The sequence below is a fragment of the Echinococcus granulosus genome (assembly GCF_000524195.1).
Source record: "Echinococcus granulosus chromosome Unknown EG_S00003, whole genome shotgun sequence".
NCBI lineage: Eukaryota > Metazoa > Platyhelminthes > Cestoda > Cyclophyllidea > Taeniidae > Echinococcus > Echinococcus granulosus.
The window spans coordinates 2,360,367-2,383,480 of record NW_020170383.1 but is presented as its reverse complement, the minus strand read 5'-3'; the positions used below and the strand labels follow the sequence as shown (position 1 = coordinate 2,383,480).

Here is a 23,114-nt window from a genome sequence, read left to right as displayed (position 1 = left end):
AGAGGTTGAGCTTGGTGTCAGTATTACCAGTAATATGAGTAATTGCACAGATCGATATAAAATTAATATGTTAAATACCACACGATCACTAAAATAAGTTGACACTTCCTTTATTTACTGTCTAATTCGCTTTAAAAAGCATTTAGCTTATCTCAAAACCTCTACTTTGGTTAAAAGTGGCAATATCACCAATTAATAACAAGCAGCAGGATTAGTAAAATGTTGTTTCATCGAAGGTTGTGGGCTTTAATAAATGAAGTATTTAGAACAAATTACATAGGCAAAGTAGTGAATTAAAGATACTGCTCTTGTTTTGCATTCTTCTTCTTGATAATAAAGTTTGTTTCAGTCTCTTCAGTCTAACTTGCAAATTAGGCGGACTGGTGCCTATCAGAGGGAGTATTGAAGAAGGCAAATTTTGGAGCAACCTCGGGTCTCAGGAATGTTAGGCCATAAATACTGATGTCCTTTTGGCAAAGATATTTTTGTAACGTGCCGATTTAAAGTTCTCTGAAGGATAGGCATAGCTGCTGATATAAACAGAAAGGTATTGTTGACGTTATCACCTGGTGATGCGCTTTGAAACATAAATATTCGGCCAGTTTGACGCAACAAAAGAATATCTAATAATAGGCTTGCAAACTAAAGCATTGGTACATCAAAAACATGCAGGTAACAAAACGATTTCCTACTTTGATACGCTTTGGAATTTTTATATGTTTGCGAGGTGGCAGGTTATCAGTCACTCTCCTGCCTGGTTCATAAATTTTGTCAAATTTAAAACAGCTTTACTTGTTTAAGCTACGTAGTGTTAAAGTTGAATAACTCGTTTTCAATGCTAAGGTAAATTGAATTTCAATCAACTTTTTTTTGATGTGAATAGCTAAATATAGTAGGCGTTTTTGAAAAGAACTGCACTTGTCATATCTCAAATACGGTAAAAGACATCTTAAAAAGCGAGCCATTCATCTCATAAAGCTTCCTACGGTAACTAAAAATCAATACACAAGAGGTCGTTAAGTAAAATGATTGCATCAGTGACAGCCTACTCTTGTAAAAATAATTTAGAAATAATATGTTTGTAATACGATTGCAATATATTCAACTTTGAAGGCTCCCAGATGACTGACAATCCAGTTTGTTAATAATAAAGTTTGTCGTATCTGGAGCTTATTATGCACATTCTTTTCAATTTGAAAGTAATGCGATTAATTTTGTCGATTGTTTAAGATTTGAATGACCTAGAATGCTCTCTTCTTACACTAGTATTATAAAGTTTAGCATGAGAAAAGGATGGTTGACTACTCAGAAATGCTTGCATGCTTGATAGCATTATTAAAAGCAGAAATTGAATGATTTATGACGTCTAATGTAGACAAATCTTAATTGCGGGTTAGCGAAGTGCATCACTCTCCCAAAGTAAGTAAGGGTGCCATTAGCTGCCTAATCCAGAGTGTTTGTATCAACAAAGAGTCCTCTGTATACAGTCTCCAATCGTATACACGTGTAAACGCACAAGGATAAATAAAATCACTTCCAAGTAACTGGTCGAGAGGCCATTGATTATGCTTACGATTGGTGGTTTGTTAGTTAAATAGCGATATGCAATTATACGTGTTTTAAGTCACTTTCACATCATGCTATTTACTTCCGAAACCTTGCGGCATTGTATATTTAGCTAAAATACGCATGTACGGAATCCAGAGAATTGAACCTGGATTGCAATCGGCAGTGTTATGTGGAACTTCCGAACTAAGTCATTCGGAACCTTTGCTTCATCAGCTTCAAATACCGGTTTCAAGAGGACGAAGTAAACAACTACAGACTAGTGGCTTCAGCAAACAGTAATGGCTTGTACTCTTGAATGTTACCCATTTGTTTAAATTTCTTGTCTTTTAGCGAAAATGCTTATAGGAATATTTTGCCTCACTCTTAGCGAACCAAACTACGGTATGGCGCTTTTGCTGGCATCTAGGTTTTGACGTAGAGAGAGATAACATTATTTAGGAATAAATTAAAAGGGATTATCAAATTTGAATTATAGAATATGTGAACAATTTCGTAGTTTATAAGATCCTCAATTAATTACTCAACCCATTTAAATTTAATTGTCATTGATGAAAAGTAGTGTTCTTATAATAAAGTATCTAATTTGCTAAACCATTTGTGCACTAATTTTTACTCTACTAATGCATTATTAGTAACAGCAGCAACGTATTAACAATCCTGACAGTATGAAGATATTGGCGATTTGGGATGTCCTTAATCAAATGTTACAACTTTGTTGTTGTTATGATGAGCTCAGTCTTGTTTAAGAAGCCGGGTGTCATAACTTTGTCTATCGGACTTAAAACGAGTGCCCAACGTGGTCTCCAGTCCATATTTCCTTAAAGCAATAGGTAAAAGGACCACTTACTTTCTTATGAATGAATGATTTTGGGCTTAAACAGGAAGAAGGCATAGCTTTTTAAGCGACTCTCTTAACTTATTCAGTTTCCATATAATGTACTAACTAGGGTAGATTTAGGGTTTAAAGGTGATATTCCACCACAGAAAGACATTCGGCTAAATGAGAGCAGGGAAAACTAGGAAAGAAAGACGGATGGAAATAAAAGGGGAATGGACGCAATGCCCGTTCGTTTCTGCCGTTTGGTCATATCAACCGAGTTTTGGGCACGACAAACTATTTGAGCCTTTACATAGATAAACACTAGCTTTGAAGTTTAGATTGGCAATAAATTATCCTAGACGTATGATGGATTTACTACAGTTTCATTATCTACAATTGAATTGCAAAAACACCACCCAATTAAACTAAATTTTGCGCTATTAACTGGATGCAACTAAGCTACCGATTCAGCTATTAAATATTCGCACTTTTTTGGACAGAATCGTGTTCTTTTAAAAATCCAAATTCTGGTGTGCAAAAAACTCCGAATTTGGGGAGTTTATTAATCCAGTAAGTTTTGTTATGATGCATCATTGGCACTTGCACTCTGAACGTGTGAATCACCAACAAATTATGTGGTGTCATCTGTGAAATGCCTCATTACTGAGCCACAAAGTGCAACAAGCAGTTGTCACAAATAAGTAGTGTACTGACTCCTGAGAACCAAAACATGAGACAAAGCTGAGTTGGTTTAATTTCAGATGTGTTTTAAACCATGAGAAGTTTCTATTAGAACGAAGTTTACAAAGATTCATTTGGAATACTGGATGTAGAGTCCTTTAGAATCTTATGCTTACCGATATTTGGTGAAGGAATATAACACTTTTATCACATGATTTGTTCAGATACCTTTGAGTACTGAAAGATAATGAAAATTGGTTTCGAGAATATATTCACAGACTTTAACCATCGCATGGTAATGTAGCTCATGCATCTGCGATATTTAGAATTTCATTTGTGTGCATTGAACGGCTTTTCACGGCTTTTTAATATCTCTTAGCTCAATAAATGCTTGCTAATGCATAAATTTTTCACTAAATTAACAAACCATAACATTGAGTAAAAAAGACGACCTTATTCTCATTGTTGTCATTTGAGCTATGGAGAACTACCCTATGTGCTTTAAGCCCATGTCTTTCACCTGAGAAGCAATCAATAAGATTGACCTTGCAGAACATGCCTTATTTCACATTCTCGTGCAGAAGAAGCACTGGTTTCTTATTGGTGCGGTGCTGCACCAATGAAGTACTTGCAAAGAAAATGATATTTTACTAAGTGTCTCCTTTTATAGATGAGCCACCTCCATGACAGATACGAACGGACCGCAGGTAACTTCCACGACAAAGGAAAAGAAATGCTTTCCATCAACCTGTTGTAATGATTACTGCAATGAATTAAGTCTAAAAGCCTTCCAAAAGAAGCCCATCAGCATCGATTTAGATCATCTCCTCAGAACACAGTTGAATCGATGTCTTCGAACCATGGATCTTATTGGCTACGGAATCGGTATGCAAGAAATTTTCAAACAAAATCGGCTCAACCTTTCTTCGAGTATTTTACGAAATAGATCACTCCATGAATTGTTATTGCTTCTCGTTCCTTATCCATTCTCAGCCGAACACATGCATAGACTTATTTTAACAGAAATTGATTAAGTGGTTACTCGATTTTAAACAAAAGTCATGGCCTTTGAACCTTAGCTCTGTTTTTATACCAACACGAGTGGCAATTGGTTCGGCGGCAGTTCTGTTTACCCTGACTTAAAAAGTGGAATGTCTCTTTGTTTATTATTACTAGAATGAATGCGTGCTAACGCATTCATTCCAATTCCGCCATCTGAATGTGTTTCTATCCTCGCGCCTTTGTTGCTCGCCACTCCTTACTTTAGCTGTGGATATATTAGACCAGCATGTTTCATCACTTAATACAGTGACTCGTTATTTTAAAGGAAAATAGCATAATTGTGACCTTCAATGCAGCTGAAAATTCAGCAGTACTCAGGAACACAAAATACCACATTGTATCATTTGTTTAGGCCTATAGGGGAATGGAATAATAAATAAACTATTTATTTTCTCAATGACTTTGTGTTTTTAATTAAATAATCTTTGGTAAGATATCATTTGGTTACCCTACATACGCGAGCACGAAATCACACTTAAAGAACATTGAGGGGTCACAAAGGTATGATTCTGATTCTGTAATAATGGTTATCTATACTGGAACCTTTCAAAAGGTGCCTTGACTATAAACATTGTTTGCTTTCATAATATCTATGAATATAAAAGCTGATATTCATTAAGGGCGGATTTGTGACAATTTTTATTGTACTCATTTGGCAGTTCAGGCCTCAGGACCATGCAGCCTTTCACGTCTGAAAATCCATTAATTCAACTAGAACGGCAGGCTTCAAAATTGTTCAAAATGCGTAGATCACAAGTATACAAACATATGGATACTTTATTGGAGGTTTTGATGCAATAAATTTCCTCGTAACTGATTTCTCATCGTAGTGATTAAATGCGAAAACCAGGACCAGCGATAGCTCAGCGTACCAAAAAACGCTTTATATAGCGTTACTACGTTTAATACCCCATACAAGAGAGGAATATGATAGTAACAAAATAAAATTCCTTCTTAAAATTTCAGCTGCAATGGTGGGGGGAACCATTTTTGTGCTCACTGGAACGATAGCACGGAACAAGTCAGGTCCAGCGACATTTGTTTCTTACATTTTGGCGGGTTTTATAGCCATTCTAAACGCCACTACTTATGCGGAGCTATCATGTCGTTTTCCCAAGGTCAGTTTCAATATTTAACTTAATCATGAATTTGAAAGATTCAAGAAGAGTTTACCCTTTCAAAACATTATTAAAACTTTGGTTCTTCATTTGTCGTAAGATATGTTTGATTATTTGCATCCGGATCCATCTATAGTGTAGTTTATTTGAGTAATTGTTCCCTTTTTACTCAAGAATTCATGGTGCAGTACCATGTCTGTGTTGTGTTAGTTGTGGAACAACATTGTTTCAACTGAGGAAGTGGTTTTGAGGATAAATCTGTGCATTATGAATAGTGGGTACTTATTTCTCACGCGATTTATGAGCCTCTGGTTGGAAGTGTTAGGCTTAATAGACGCTCATTTGCGTAACTGCAGGTGATTTTGCCACATCAATAATGGTGCTACCTGATAAGTTTCTGAGCATATCTTTGATTAGCACGAAAAATAAATTAACCGAAACACTGCTCACAGCTTAAAAATGAGTTGTGTTGCAATTAACACCGAAGTTTCTCATTTCTGTCCTGACCTTGTACCTCTCTTGGCCATCGATTTTTATTCAAAGTCTGGGTCGGCACCCATTCTAAAAACAGATTTTTTGCATTAAGGTGTATTCTATTGGATTTTGGGTACCTCATTTTTACTGATTTAGCAAACAACTTAAAAGCGTGTTTCACAAGGCATTAATCCAGATAATTCTTTTTAACTCCTTATTTTTTTCATCAGGTTTAATGACCTCATGCGTAAATAATATGGGAAGGTGAATTAGTTGTCCGTTTATATTTTTCTCCTAACGCAGAAGCACTTCAAAAGGCTTTTCTTAAATCTACTGCAACTGCTAATTAGTCCTGGCAGAAGATGATACCAGCACCACTATTTCTAATGTTTTTCTTTGGGTTTTGTCACGTCATAAATGTGGCACTTGAAAAAAATGGTGAATCGCAATGGCTTCTGTTCATCTTAACCAAACAACTAGAAGGGACTGACTTCCTCCCTAACTAATAGAATGGAGTAAAATGCATATTTGCTTTCACACCTTTTAAAATGCCCAATGAATGCTTACAACTCACACCTTATTTTACAGAAATAAGAAGAGTCAAATGGATATTGTAAAACTGGTTGCAAGGTTTGACAAATATTGCCTTTAAATAGCAGCTACCCTACGAACTGCTGATGGATGTAACATACTTTTACTATATTGTTGGTAAAATACGAAAGTAACTTAAGCTTATCTCTTGTTTAAAAACTTTGAAATAAAGTAACTGAAGAAGTAAACTTATTTGGTTAAGCTTTGCAAGCATTTATCGTCGATTTTTCCTTGCATTCGCTAGGCGGGGTCGACCTATACGTATGTTTACGTATTGTTGGGCGAATTACCCGCATTTTTGGCTGGTTGGTCGATTTTCCTTGAGTATATCTTGAGTATTTCAACTGTCGCTAGAGGATGGAGCAGTTCTCTTGATGCACTGACCGGCGGAGCCATTACTAACTGGACTACGGAGAGTGTTGGAAGGTATAATATGGCATTTTTTTTAAAGCTAGCGGCATGATTAGATTGGACAAACCTAACGGTTTCTTCGCTGAAGAGTTGGATTTCGCTGCTGCCGGTTTAGTTATCTTGGTAGTAGTTACGACCTGTTTCGGTATGGAAAAGAGTGCCTGCCTGAATCTCGTCTTTACTGCCATCAATGTTGGAGTCCTTACACTGGCTGCGGTCTTCATGCTTGTACACGCGCAGCCCGATCTACTCTTCATTCCACTTCCCAAAAATGTGTCGTGGACGTCAGTTCTTCCTCTGGTTAATCTTACTCCATTTCTACCCTATGGGATAACTGGTCTGGTTGCAGGCACTGCAACTTGCTTTAACGCCTTCATTGGTTTCGATATGATGTCAATGTGTGCTGAAGAAGCCAACGACCCAGGAAAGAGCATTCCACGTGCCAATGTAATCTCAGTGTTACTTGTGACGCTGCTATTAAGTGTGTCCACTCTTGCATTACTTATGTACATTCCCTGGTACTTGCTGGATATTGGAGCCCCCTTTTTGGAGGCGATGCGCAATGGACCCGGTGATACGACCGCTAGGAGTGTGCTCTTCTACATTGTGGGAATCGGTTGTCTTATTGGTTTATTCTCAAACCTCTTAACCAGTGCTCTTGGTGCACCTAGGATTCTGTACGCTATGGGCCAGGATGGTTTGGTGTTTACAGGCTTCGCCAAAGTCACGGAACCGTTCAAGGTGAAGAATAAATTGGTTTTGTGTGCAGCTGTATAATTCAAATTCAAAAAGAAATAATATGACCCAAAAAGTACTTTTGACTTGCGCATTTCAAGCACAAAGTGCAGAGGATAGAGGTCGGTCGCTTTACGCAAAAAATGCTTTGTAAATCATACAAGTATAATTTACGTACTTTTATACAAAAATAGACATCATTTCTCAAAAGAACGAAGGAAATGAGTCAGCTCTAATAGGCTGACTTCATTTTGCAGCAATTTAATACGTTTATCCGAAAATGAACACCCGCTTTTAAACTGGATCGGTTCCTATTTGGATAGGGAAATCATAGCAGTCTCCAACAGATGAAAACACCTCTATTGCAAAGGTCTCAACTTGAAATGAACACCGTTGCTGTACATTAGTTTTACAATTTTATGGGTAAAGATTAGAAAAATGTACAGTAGATTCAAAATTCATGGATAGTAGCGAAATACAAACTCAAGTCCAACTTTTTGAAATAGTAGTTTTAATTTAGCATAGAAGCACATATCCTCTAAGACCTTTGGTTCTTTGATTATTCAAATAGTATTTGTTAATAACATCTTTTTACCGCTTTTGTGTTTTAAAATTTAACCTTAGTGTAAGGATTAGTAGAATTGGAGTCAATTTTTTAGTCCTTGACAGAAGGTAAAACTTATGCTTGCATGCATTTAAGACGAGAATCCAGTTAATGTATTCACTTCGTCCTAAAGCCCTTTATTTATACACTCAGTTTAGAACACTGGGTTCATAATAGGAAAGAGCACATTTACTTAGCATAGAGGAAATCATGATATCTAAAGTTACCGATGTGACAGTTTACCATCATCAGTACCATATTTCAATGGTGCCAACTGTGAACGATCCCTGTAAAATTAATTAAAATAAAACTTCTGTCGTATTTTTTCTTCTTTTAAGACGCCATTGATTGCAAGCATCCCAGTTGCTGTGATCAGTTCCCTCCTGACGATGGTTTTTAGCATATCCAGTCTGGCGGACTTTATGTGTCTGGGAACTCTTATCGCTTACTCCATGTGTTCCTTGGGTGTTCTCATTCTGCGTTACTGTCCCGCTCCCGAGAAACTGATTGCAGCCGTCAGGATCCCGGAGTCGTCGGTGAACGCAAAAATCGATCAAGAGAAGGAAGAACTTGCAATAAAATATGGTGACACCATTGAAGTAAGCTCAAATGCATGGGCAGGTTATTGTCCATTGACCATTTCATTTAAATAAGGACTGTAGTTACTATTTTATTTATTTATTTTCAAACGTGGGAACCATGACTCATAAAATACGTGACCCAAACTGTATTTTCGAAACCTCTTACTCATGATTCCCGAAATTATGTTGAGAAACTTAATTAGTTGTTGTTTGGTTAAGTAATACAATTGTAATTTTTGATATTGCGGTGGACTACTGGTTTTGCTTTTGATTCTCTTGAAAAAATAGAGTGCTTGTATCTTTACTGTTGAAGCAAATGTTTTAATAGAGTTTTACCTTTGGCACCTACTTTAATCAGGCAAATCTTATGCATTTTCAAGTAGGTTGTGGTGTGGACTAAGTTTACATTTTTTTGATTTTAACAAGAAACATCAAAATGGCATATCTGGTGCCTTAAGTCTAAATAGGAATCAAATGAGCCCTATGTGTTAATTTTGGACAAAATCCTGCTTTTTTAATGGATGGAAATAGGCAGCCTAAATTCACTAGCTTAATATCTTGCCTCTCATTCAGTGATAACCAAGAAAGCAATTTGTGTGATTTCACGTTTGAACTTACATGAATCAGCTGCGAACGTATGAGAGACTCTATTGGTTGAAACAATTGTGTTCCATTAATTATATCAAACAGATTCATACCTTATGCATGGGCGTATTCACATGGCTTTATTTTAAAGCTGTGCATGCTTCTTTTCAAAAATTCTTTCGGTGCAGTATTTCACTATTTTTGCCTGCTTCTGCACATAAGTAATTCATTAGGTATTGTTTCATTAATTTATCTTTTTCTAAAGTCCTTTGAGTACTTGGAGAAATACCAGTATGCATAATAAAGCAGCGAATTTTACCAGTGCGATTTTATTAACCATATAATCGAAGGACCAACCTAAATTGTGCCGTTCTTTAAATAAAAACAAAATTACTGTTACTCGATTTGATTTGATTTGATAATTATAGTTTACCTAAGCCTTTGTCCTCTTCAATATTGGAAGACCCTCACTTAAACCTAAATTATAAAGGCAGCTTAGTACTTTATAAACACCACTAATCAGTGCACAGACTATTTATGGGTTTGACAAAAGGGAATTGTAACGCAGTAAAATATTTCCTTCGCTTGCTTGAAAAATTAATTTACGTATATTACAAAACCCTAAAATTTCGTTCATTAGTCTTATTCTACCACTTTCCAAGTTGCTTTACTTGGGATCCGCGTAGGATATTTGTGTGATGTAAGAATTTTTAATTGGTGTTAAACGAAATGAAAGCTAATAGCAACGTGCGAGAAAATTGCATCCGCTCAAAACTGCCTTTCCAGTCCGGAATATGCTCCCTACTATAGACTAACTGCCAAACCCTCGTAGTGTAAGACACAATGTAACCAGTTCCTGCAATTAATTTTGACGCAATGATTCACAATCTTCTTTTCACTTGCACAGTTTTCAACCACGCATAGTTTGGGGACCCTTCATCTTTAGCACTGCCTTGAATTGTTTCAAATGCCTCTACTATGCGTACTACTATTGCGTTGGCTAGTAAAATTAGGCATCGTTGATTAGGCATTTATCGGTTTCTGCATGCTGAATGATTTCTGTGATTTTGTTGATCGGAATACAAGGCTGGACTTAACACTCTTCGCTTGTATAAATCGCGATTTTTCTATAGTGTTTTGCTACATGCTTATTTTTCATTTAAAGTGAAAATTTTAGAGTATTTTCCTTTAGTTAAGATCACAACTGTTCTAATAAGCTACTTATAAAACAGGATTCAGGAGGCATAGCAAAGTGCTAGTAATGTCAAAACTGAAGCACGATTTGGTGTAATAATTGATATACGTAAGAGTCTCCTATTCCCTTAAGGCAACACCAAAGAGTTTTCCAGCTTAATTTATTGCGACATCAGTGTGGATGGCATAAGTTTACTCAGCACATTCAAAGGTTTGTCATCCTGAATGCGCGTTTGTAAAATAACGCCTTGGTTTTAAAGTGACATTAACACATACGTCTTGATGGATGAAATTTCCGTAGGAACCGTTTCTTACCAACACTTGTACCCGCATTTAATTCGGAGTCTTACCTCTAAGTGAGTCTTTTTATGTCTGTGAACATTGTTTTTTTCGCTTTTGATTTTAAATCAGAATTAAAAAATTTTGATAGTTCATTTAGAGCGATGGTGAATAAAACCCAAACATAATAATGGGTTGATAGATTTGTTGTTCAAATTAAACCACAAGCTCTACTCCAGTGTAATGTACTTTCAGAATAAGTCACTGTCTAAACATCTTTATAAAATTTGATTACTCTTAAATTTCACTCAGTTTAACGCATTTTGCTTAACCCATTTTGCTGGGAACTCCACAATGATTGGCTTAAAAACAAACCGAAATTACGTCATAACTTTTTAAAGTCACTTACGCATTGTTTTTCTTCCGTTATACTAAGCAAATGCCAATCATGCTTCCACAAAAGACGTCATGCTTTAGTTCAGTTTCGATTCTTGAATTAGTACTTCATTAATTTTATTTATTCTTTCAATTGTCAGCATTCTGATGAAAAAGGGCTAAAATTAATGTTGGGTTTTATCAGAAAGACATTTTTTGAGTGCTTAAATGTCATCAAAGAAATGGCTAACATCAATCTAATGGGGATGGTTTAAATGCCACCGACAGTGGTAGCTTCGCTCAATTTGAGTGCTTCAACGTGTACGTGGTTTTCTTAACACCGACGTTATTTTCTGCAATTTTTAATTTGTTTAAAAGCCAATAAATCACATGGAACCTCATAGAAACTTCCTTGTACAACTTATTAAAACGTTATGAAGGATCACATTAGATCTCAAGGGAATTTTTAATGTAGCGTCCCGGGACTCCCTGAAGACCAAAGAAGACAAAATACTCGGGCAGAATATATATTTAGAGCAGAGAAGGTGTCTGGGCTATTGGCATGGCCCAAAAGGCCAGCCCACCCAGCGAGGTACAAGGGGGCTAATTCGAAGTACAAAAGTGACGCCTCACCAGTACCGAGGGATAAACCACTATCGTATTACATTACCATGAAAGTGACATGGACAGTGATTTTATTCTGAGTTTGATTTATAGGAAACAGAATTCGTCAACTCAAATCTAGATCCAAGACAGCAAACTCCCATTAACGAAATTATAATTCTCAAATTAGAGTTACCGTATTGTCAAAAACAAAGGTACTACGAATGGTACATGTGCATTTATGCAATTGAAATATATAAGTGAATTTGCAAAACAGAACCTTAGTAGTCTAGTACTTTATATTTCTAGTAAAAGTAAACAAGTTCTTATCGCGAATAGTGGTTTTACATCAGTTTTCATTATTGGAATCCCCATGAGGAGTCACGATAGAACTTTTTTAAGCATATTTTTACATGGATTCGGTTTAGGTGGAACAGATCAATTCCTATGCGTTTCTTTGTTAGGTACTTATTCAAATTTGAGACCCTAAACGGCACATGATTCACAGACACTGAATATCACATGACTGCTCCTTACCTTGTTCGATTTATACTTACTATTTTTTTTGAATAAAGACAAAGGATCAAACTTCTTCCATGAAATATGACTTTCCCGGAGCATCCAATATTGACAAACCAGGCTACCTGAAGGCGGGTTGGGCTAAGCTCCTTCCGTCCACGCTGGTAAAGCACATGACGATGAATCGGGAACCAGGCGAGGTGTGCAAGACCAACATAGGCTTCTTTGTGCTCTTCGTCCTCCTCCTCCATTTCACCGTCCTCATTGCGCCTTACACAGTGTCCTCTGGGTGGACCTACTGGCGCGTTGCCGGTGCCATCCTCTGGCTTATTTCTCTCCTCTGCTGTGGTATCGTCTTTTCCATGCACAGACAGTTCCCTGGTTCTCGACCCAACTTATTTAGGGTAGGCTTACCAAAACATTTCGATCCTGACCTCAAAATTGTGATCTACTGAGATAATTAGAAGTTGTTCTGTGCACTTCCTTCGAGAGTATAAAAGGTACTACAGAGTTCAACATAAAAAACTATGGTGGAAGGTCAAAACCAACTTATTCATGGTGAATTTATGCAAGTTAGAACATTTCAAATGTCAAAAAAGGACTAGTTTAGCTTGGTTCCACCGTAGCCTAGCTTCATACGGTCCAAGCATTCCTGAGTGTTCCAAGTTAATCCAGTTAGTGTAGATCTGCCAATTTCTCCATTGAGGTTTTGATCCGCACTTTTGTTGCTCACAACGTCCAATGCAAAGTTCCTTTTGACCTAGTATTCCCCAAATTCTTCAAAGTGGACACTTAAGCACGCCTCCATATATTTTAAAAGCATGTTTTGTTAATTGTCAGTGTGTTATGACGAAATTTCTTGTAACTATATGATAAAGAGCAAATCCAAATGCTCATCTGAACCCCAGGTGCCCTAGAAAACTCATGTCTGAATTTTAGGTTAGTCATTATCTTTTCCTGTTTTTCTAATAAAAGCAGGAAAAATTTGCATATTCTCAAAGAAATGTTAGTGCATCGTGATTATATTCTAGTTGATGAAACTGGTAAAATACTGTTTCAAATTATCTGCTGCATGGGTAAAGGAAGGTAGTGATTGCATTTAGCGCAGGCAGGATAATCACTTAGAGCGAAATGCAATTTTTTCTTCGACCTTGGCAAAACGTAGTCCTTTTCATCATTCTTTTGAATCAAGAGGTGTGACGAAGTAATTTTATTACGATTTACAAAGTCAATGCTTGAAAATGCCCCCAATGTACGTCTCTTAACCGAAATGAATATTAGTAGGATATCATTGCCCTGACAAAGAACAGTTCATTTGAGAACGAATTCATGTGCGTAAGTGGGAACTTTCTGGTGCTTTTAAGCAACCTCGGCAAACAACATCGAATACATCCAACATAGGATGCTAAGGAGGATAATTTTCACAAGTTTTATTTCTCCTATGAAGAAGAAACTGAATTTTCCCCTTATTACCGGGTAATATCCTAAGTAGTTGAGGATTTAAAGCAATTAATCAAGTTTGATGCAGTTGCATCTCTATTTTTTTTAAGCAGTAAAAGCTCTCTCTTATAGTCAATGTTACGTTTACATGTTCTTCCCATTTAATATTTAACCCATACTTTTCATGCATATTTGTCAAGTTGCATTTCAATTACCGGTTATGTGGTTTTCAGGATACAGCACAAACGCAAGAGACACTTATTACTTTAGTGCACCGCAGTAGAACCGACGAATCACAATTGTCTAGCCCAATTGTGCGATTGTTTCAATTGCTTTTACACGACACCACTGTTAGGGGAAATGAGAAGTTTGTGCAAAGTGCACACATGGCAACTTTTTCCTTCTTAATAAGAATTTTAAACATGGTGACCAAAGGTCTTAGTCAGAAAAGCCTTGCTCTAGTTAGATCGATTTTGATAAACGAAACCAAAACAGGCGGGTGTGTGGTATAACCTAAATTTGTATAGTTGCTTTCTAACATTTATGCTTCTAATGCGACCTAAAGACTGAAATACAGCCATAATGTCGTATCTTAAGAATGCTATTTGTGATTGAAATCTTGATTTTCATTCTAGCTCCCCATGGTCCCGTTTTTGCCCTGTGTTACCGTAGTCTTCAATGCTGTTTTAATTTCACAACTCTCTTGGATGACATGGGCCCGTTTTTTCATCTGGGTTGCTTTGGGTAGGTATTGGTTATAGCGGTCTTTTTTTCGAACGAGTTATTATAACTTTGAGCTTTATGAGTGCTGAGCCAGGTAACATTTGACTTACGTGCAGCATTGGGCTACTTTAAGTAGAAGAACTATTTATTGTTTGCTCCACTAGGAACAAATAACCAATTATTATTAGTCCGCACGTTTAACTGGCAAATCCTATTCGTTTTAGGTTCGATAATCTACTTCGCATATGGGGTGTGTCACAGCCACCCTACTGACGATACCGAAACTGACGTTTTGCTCGACAAAAAGGAATAATTAGGCATATTTTTCTCATCATTTTTGGATTTAACATTCCCATGAGATAATTCTCTTATTAAACAGCTGCTCAAATAATCTCTTCATAAAAAGATGCCTCCGTCCTAACACTCAACTGATCTTCTCCTTGTCAGGCGCTTGGGTTCCAAGCTCCTGGTGTTTATTTAACAAAATAATACTTAATGAACATGAATCGTCATGCGTCATCATAATAAAGCCAGTGAATGTAAACTAACGTGAGGGGATGCTCTAATTTAATGTGTTACAGTGGATAAAACCGCAAGATGGTTCTATAACTGAGCCTGTTATCCATGGGGAAGTCTACTGACAAAGGCGCTTATGGAACAAAAGGGATGAACCATTGTTTAACTATTGCTGGATACTAGATGGTGGCATGGGCATTATCCTACCAACATATGAAAAAATTGTCAAATGTGTGCCAAATGTTTCATGCTCACACTTGCAGTTAAAATTCGCTTTTCACAAAAAAGCACCCGATATCAAGAGTTACAAATTTATGTTAACGGTTCGATTGGAAGCCACAAGCATTTATTTCCGAAATAAAGCAGACTCGCACTTTAGTTTATAAAATTCAAAGTACGCAGTTTTTTGCAAAGTCGCGTTGTTTTTAAAAATTTATAATTATTTGCAGCAAATTTTTCTCTCTAAATTCGTAGTCAGATGAACAAACTTTGGAATTGTTTAAATTAATACACCTAAGGGACGTGGTTTAAGGGAGCAGTGTGTGGCTTTCGTTATTTGTAGCCACAGCACTCCGGCCTGGTGCTTTTGTCGTTTATTGGTTTTCCACACAGTTTGTGCTGTCAGATTTGGATAATTATGCGTATTGCGCCTCTTTTCATCCTTTCACTTGCATTTGCATCCGGCTATTGCAACTTTATCAATACTGACGTAGCGCAGACTATTTACGCTGATTCACATATTATTCGCTATGATGTCGAAGTAACACTCGATCTTCCTGATGGGCCTCTTGGACTGTATCATTATCCGATTAATTCTGACATCTGTGGTCATTTATCCTTTATAGAAGCTAAGGTATGTTCTTTATTCCACGTACTTTACGCGTTTTTAGATAGATTCTAAGACGCCGCTATCTGTGGAACATATTGGGGAGGTATCAAAGTAAGCTGAATTTTTCATATTAGTCGCGTAGTATGACCAATTTTGGCATCGAAATTCCCAAAGAAAAAATAGGGAAACGCCTTAAGTTTACGGTTTCTTCCTTCTTCACGGGTGTACTCAAACCGAAACCCGCTAAAATCCTTCAAGCCGATAAACAGTTCGTCGAATTTATAACCAATGTGGCTTATTTCTCGACATACCCAACCAAACGCGTTGTAACGACTGTTGTTTTGAGTCGTGGTGAGGTGCTCTACTACACCAGTGATATTCAGCCAGTCCATAAAACAGCATCCAAGATAAAATATGGTCCTTTTGAAAATGTTCCACCCTTTGACAAGGTGACCATCCAATTCCACACTCATTTGTGTTTTAGCGAATTGCCAGGTTCAATTATGAAAATGGTTCACCCTTTTTGGCAGTAACTAATCTAGAACGATTAATTGAAATTTCACATTGGGGAAATATTGCCGTGGAAAACAAGGTATCCATCAGGAATTACGGAGCAAGACTGACTGGTCCGTTCTCGCGCTTGGACTATCAACGCGGTGTTGGTCAACAAATCTCTGTTGCCACTATTAAGTCAGTTTTGCCTGCGTCTGCCAGAGATATCTATTACCGCGACGAAATTGGAAACATCAGCACTAGCATTGTGAAGCCTTTGTACAGCTCTGTTGAGGTGCTAGTTGCTCCTCGGTTCCCGTTATTTGGTGGCTGGAAGACCTTCTTCATTCTTGGTTACAATGTTCCTGCTCATGAATACCTTTACAGAAAGGGTAATCGCCTACGTACCCATTTCTAGACTATTCATGTCGTAGTGTTTATCTTGAGGCATTCTAGTTCGCGGATTTGATTGTTTCCTTGTCGTGATTTCTAGTTGTGTGTGAATCTTCGTTTTTTTTTTTTTCAGGAAGTAGTTTCGGTCTTAAAATGAGTTTCATGGATTTCCTCTACGAAGAACTTTTGGTTGATGAGATAACCCTCCGCATTGTCCTCCCTGAAACCGTCTCCAACGTCAAAGTCGAGGTGCCCTTTGAAGTTGAGAGGCTCCCTGATGAAGTGTTGAAGACCTTTTTGGATACCACGGGTCGAACTGTCCTTGTCATTCACAAAAAAAATCTCATTGGAGCTCATATTCAAGACTTTACTGTAAGTCGAAACTTCTTGAAGTTCACTGTATGATAAAATTTGATTTCGCTCACAAGTAGCGAGTGTACCAAAAAGCAAAACTACCAGGTACAAAATTGGTGTACTAACATTTTAATGCGCAAAATCAAGATATGTTAAGCAGCGGATGACTAACTCACTTCTGAAAGGTTTATTCAACGGATGTTGAGAAAGTAATGTAGTGCCAAAGCCTTCTTGTTTATTTCCAGGTGTACTACGATTTTAAGATGCTCAGCATGTTGCGTGAGCCAGCAATGCTTATTACTGCCTTCCTCCTTCTTTTCTTTGTAATTATCATCTACGTCCGTCTAGATTTCTCCATTTCCGAGGTAAGAATATTCCATTTTCGTGTGTTACTATTTTTTTTACTGTACTTGGCACTATATAGTAATTATTCTCGCGATTGCTCAGGACAAGATGGCAGAATTACAACAACGAGCTCAGGCCTCTGTGGATGAGATCCTCAGTTTACAAAACAAACGCTCAGCAATTTACCAAACCTACGAAGACGCCGTCAGTAATTACAAGTCGTCTAAGGACTCGGATCGCTTCAAGGCTGATTATCGGAAGGTTGAGGCAGATTATAAGGCAATCTCACAGAAAATAACCTCGATGCAGTCGAAACTACGTGAATTCTGGACAGAAGGGGCTGATAAAGTGAGGATAGTCACGATCTTAATGCCTCTTTTACCCCTACTTAGAATTAGCCGATTTGGTACAATCTTTGTTTTGCAGAAACAGATGTTCAGTTTTGCTTTGTGTACGTTATTAACGATCACACCTTTGATAGCCCTGAACTTTGAACCATGTACTCGTGTGTTTAGGTTGTTGAATTGCAAAAATTGGATCAGGATTACCACAGTCTCCTGAGCAAAGGTGTCTCACTGGCTGAAAGTGTAATATCGGGAAAGATCTCGAAGCCGCAGTATCAGACTGAAGATACGAATCTCTCTACCAAGAAGGCTGCACTCATTAAGAGGATGGAGACGATTGCCGAGTCCCTGTAGTGTTTCTCGCCTTTGCTTCTTGAGCGCTGGTGCTTTGTGTTATCTCCTTTCTCCCATTCGTCTCCGACTCTGACTTTCTAAACTGTTTACGAATCGTTTCAAGTAAATCCAATTTGGTTATGCTTGCGGTCTGTTGGTGCATTATGGCTCTTGAGTTTGCCTTCTGGAATTACTCTGCCAATAGTTGTTCTCTATTGACTATGTCTTGTGACCTTAGATTCAATATCGGCCTTAGTCCCTCAATCCCTCTGGGTTTCTCAATTTGTAATTCATCCTGCTATGGTCACTTTAATCTGCGAGTTTATTTGGTCTGGTCTGGGTTCTTATGAGCTAGTCAAGGTTTGAGTATGTTCTCGCTGGTTATTGCATTATCATTCAAGTGGTGAGCCAAAGACGTGTTAGTGTCGAAAATGCCTGCAACTCCAGAAATCCATTCCTACTCGATTTTCTAGAAATCCTAATTGATAGCTTGTCTTCAAGCGTTTTAGGGAGTCTCACTTATTCCTTCCTGGTTGTTTCTTATCTAACGGAGATAAACTCCAACTGTACGGATAGCCATTCGAAGGCCGACGCCAATCAGGTACTGTAAATACGGCTACCTGGAGCTACTGACTCTGAGGAAGACTCAAGCTTAGGCAATCTAGGCTCTCTAGCCGCCAGTCCCGTATGCATTAATAATTACGTCAGTAATAAATACACCTGCACTGAAATCTTGGCCTACGGTTTATTTTGTTGGTGGTCTCGATAAGGTCTAGGAGCCTCGTGTATACAAGCGCCGGGTTGTAACTATTGGCAACCCAATTCATAATTTTCGTCGACACCCTTTAACCAATGGCAACCCAGTTTGCAGCAATTAGGTTCAGTAAAAGTAGCCATTTGGGGACAAATAAATAGCTTATGAGGAGTAGTGTACGAATTGGGATCATTGGAATGAAAAATGTAGCAGGTAATTAAGAAATATGTTGAATTCCACAACTGATGAGCTCATGAACCACTGGTGGACTTTGCGATGAGGGTGTCTCGACCCTCTACAATAAGCTTTAAGTCCTACGAAGTAGAATTTGAATTTTCTACAATGCTGATACGTTGCGCATTTCATCCATGCCATCGACCTAGGTACAACACAGCGTTGTTGCGGTGGTTTTACTATGTATCTAGTGGTGGCAGCGAGCCAAATTTTCTCTATTATGAACTGCTCGAAGTAGGATGGATTAGTTTTCCACTTTACTCGATGGTTTACCGGTAACAAGAAAGACAATGCTAACGCGACCAACCCCAGAGCAAATTTAAACTTCAATTTTAACTGGTTAGTCATTCTTTATCGTATTTAGGATGTTTTCTGACATGAATCTTTGCAAAATTATATGTTTTACGCTAATCATGGAATTATTGTTTATCAGTGGAAATTGATTCTGTTAGACGGAACTATCAGCTTGTATGTGTCTGTAGAAAAAAGGACTCTCGGGATATTTCAGTGCTTATACAATTACGCAATGCCTAAATTGCTAATGTGTATTTGCTACAGACATTATAAGCATTACATCATGATGATTTTAAAAAAGATTTTATCTTGGAAAGGTTTATTTCCATTTACCAATCTTCGTTATACTTTAAAGAATGGTTGATATGTTGCGAATCTAGAACCTTACTTGACAAATAGTTCTTACCCTGCTTGCCTTAAATTCAGTAGAATTCCAAAATTTTAAACCTCTTAACTTTAGTGCAAGTTGTAGTGCCCCAAGACTTCTCTGAGGACAAAAGAAGACATACTGCACGGATAGACGAACAGAAGGTCTTGTGGTCTACTGGCATGGCCCGGAGGCCATGCCGACCAGAAATGTTGCAATGGCAAAGCACTAAGAGGCTCCTTATCAAAACTGAGAGTTATGCAAATGATTGAAGCATTATACTGGCATGTGATTTTGCTGAGCGGACAAGTGTTTTAATTGTCTTGCTTAAAAAATTTCGTTTCTGCGGAAGTCCTAATTTGAGATTTCAAAAATAACATTTTAGAATAATTAGGCCTGTACTGTATTTTAGCAAATTTCCAATAGGGGGAAAACGGGGGTATATAATCTTTGGTCTACGAAAATACGACAATCATTAACCATAGGCGTCACAAAGCTTTCGAGTTTAAATAAGAGAAACTGTATGAATGCTGTAAGCTTGCTGGCAAATTCCACCTTGTAGGCAAATTTTTACTGATTCGGTCAAAATTGGTTGCCACTGAAATGATGTTGATCGAATTTGAGCCATAAGTCGAAGGCGACTCATGAACAGCAACCAAAGGTATTTCCATGTTAAAACCACAAAGTTCTGGTGGGGACATTTAATCACGAATTCGCTTTAAACGGCTGCTTTACACAACCCACTCCCCAGTCATTAACCAACACTAGACACGTGTGCTCCCACTATCACTCCCTCCCCAGACTCCAAGCTCCTCTCTAGAACTATTAGGATCGTGTTGCCTCAAGGAGGATGGCGGTTCCCACCAGCGCTCTGCCTCCTCACCACCACACCCTTCCATCTTGTTCTGTGCGCATGCACGCGGCCATTAAATCGCAGTATCATAGAGCGCCCGCACGTGATCCTGATCATGATCGTCACGCCGACTACAGGTGCTGTGTAACAACGCCTGTTTATTTTAGTGCTCCCCGACCGCCACCGCCACTCGTCACTGAAACATACTTTATTCGCACAATCATGCAGACACGTTGTCTAGCATTTTTATTTAAAAAGTTCGTAATTACGAACGTCACTTGGTGAATGAGAGTCAACTTTTCCCATTCAAAACATCACCACATTGACATTGAGCCGTACATTATATCAAAATATTTGTATCTTAAATATTTTATCCATGGTAAGTAAATTATGCAGCTAGCACAAAAGAGAGACAAGTGGAACTCTCAACTATGTTTTGGCTCTATCCAGAATTCTACCAAAAATCAAATATGACAGATTAGCAAACTTCTGATTTTGCACAAAAAAGGCGGTATTGTTGCGCATTTCTTATGATAATTATTTAGGCACAAAACTGTGATAAGTTTAAAGACTGACGTTTAAAAGTGTGTTAAATGGGTTCTAAAGGCCTTTCAGTTTACCGCCTTCAAGCGCTTTGAATAGCTGGTGTTTGAACCAATTCAAAGCTTACTACTTTCATTCAGAACTGCAAGAGTCAATTTAAAAAAAGGTGACACGTTTTCTTAAACGATGAATAAGTTGATCACCTCTCCGCCGCCTTACCAGCATCTTGATCGTTTTAAGTTCCACTTATCACTGCAAAGCTTAAGCTAGTTAAATTTTCAGAAGATTTAAAGTAAAGTAAGCACTATCTCTTGATAAATTATAGCGAAGGCAGCCGTGAAGTGGCAAAATTTACTCGCAACAGAGGAACGATAGCTTAGAAAAGCGCTTAACAGAAACATTGTCAATACGTGTTCGTGCTACTTCAGGTGTTAAAACAGAATATTTAATGTCACTTAGTGTAGAATTTGTCAGATGGGAAAAGTTGTGGTAGCACCAGTGCACACATTTTGTTCTGGCGGGATTCTTAAATCAGGGCAGCGGGGGCGCTTAGGTAGGGCGGCAGCCTTTTGTTCGTTGTTTGTAGGGTGCTCTCTCCTTTACTCCTTTTGATGTATACCGCCTCCTCTAATGATTGTCGGAAATATGATTGATTTTACTTTGCGCGAATAGGAACAAGGCATCACTTCTACATCTTTACGGCATATCAGGAGACATCCTGGACTGCTCTCAGCCAGTCTTTATTTGTCTTGATTTTATGAAATTACGCCCTCTCGTTAATTCAAAATTGTTTCATTTCTGCCTCTTATGAACTGCTCCCTATGGTCATATGTTCCCAAATTAAATATGAATCCTTGTATATCATGGCGAGGGTGGGGCCAAAATATACCCGGCAGGTCTGAAATTCTAATAGCTATTCATATTTCAATGATGATCATATATATGAAAGGCAATCATATTCATTCAATTGCAGGAGAGGATACTTAAATCCTCCGGTTCCAGATTGGTTTGCACACAGCACCATTTTTCAAGCTCTGTTTTCTACCAACCTTCCTACATTTCTAGGACTCTTATTTACCTTATGTTTAATAATATCTTTTGCAAAAATAACGATGAGATTGGTTAAAGACTGTGCAGTTAATTTTTATTTGCAACAAATATAGGTTGCGGATCCACTCAGTTAAATTAAATCTTTTGTTCTTACATCTGTCTCCACACAAAAGTAATACATTTCAGGAGAATTTACTGGGATTGTAGTCATAAAAGTGGCCATATTCGCGTTTGGCTGAGTCAAAAATAGTCAGATTTCAAAGTGTATAAATGGATGATTTGTAGGCGTATCATCAAAGCATTCCTCACTTGGTTCGCCAATAGCTAGCCAAATAAATTAACCTTGGCAGGTAAGCAGGCCGACCGTTAATAAATCGAGAGTGGCAATAACTTCTTAAATTTAGTGCACTAAATTAGCACAACTTTTAAGCTTCTTGTATTTTATCCATGAATGCCGCCAAGTACTTCCTGTGCACACGGGTAAAGGGCGAAAAAAGCAGTTTTACAAAATTGGACAATATCGGCTCAGTTTCAGCAAATATCAACTTTCGGCCGTCGATTAAGATGCCTTTTGAACAACTTTTAATAAAAGCATAGCTTTGTGTTCGGTGGATGAAAACTTGACTTGTGCATTTATGTATTGCCGCCTGTTTGCTTACAAGCATTCGGATTAAACCCTGACATTAGTTATTCTCAATCAAATTCAATCTAACAGTGTGTGCGGCCTGTAGTCAAATGGCCGATGTCAACAAAGTTGTGACTTTAGGCAGTACTAACTGGAGCATGCTCACGTTTTAACTGAGATATTTTGATGAATTCTACAATAACTGTTACTATTTTCCTCGACTTTCTTTCTTGCTTCTTGTCTGTGTGTTTAACGTCACTCTTTTTTGAAGAATTTGCAGGGCAATCAACTTTATTTTGTTATTTTTGCAGGTTCTGACTCAGTTTGAAGTGACGACAAACTTATTTTCAAAAAAGGAGACTCAAATTTGCATACCTTAACCTAAATAATAGACGTTTTCGAAAAATGGTGTCACCACATGGCA

The 23,114-nt window shown here is 37.8% G+C and overlaps 1 protein-coding gene across 1 annotated transcript; it reads left to right on the top strand. All coding sequences in view use genetic code 11, as the record gives it.

Moving 5' to 3' along the window:
* Positions 1-6,774: 6,774 nt before the first annotated feature.
* Positions 6,775-17,991, top strand: EGR_00940 (Dolichyl-diphosphooligosaccharide--protein glycosyltransferase subunit; the record flags this gene model as incomplete). Its single annotated transcript, XM_024490189.1, has 10 exons — positions 6,775-7,467; positions 8,404-8,664; positions 12,258-12,605; positions 15,443-15,733; positions 15,844-16,158; positions 16,194-16,593; positions 16,728-16,966; positions 17,194-17,313; positions 17,396-17,641; positions 17,809-17,991. The coding sequence occupies 10 exons, from the start codon at positions 6,775-6,777 to the stop codon at positions 17,989-17,991; spliced, it is 3,096 nt and encodes a 1,031-aa protein (XP_024355592.1).
* Positions 17,992-23,114: the final 5,123 nt, after the last annotated feature.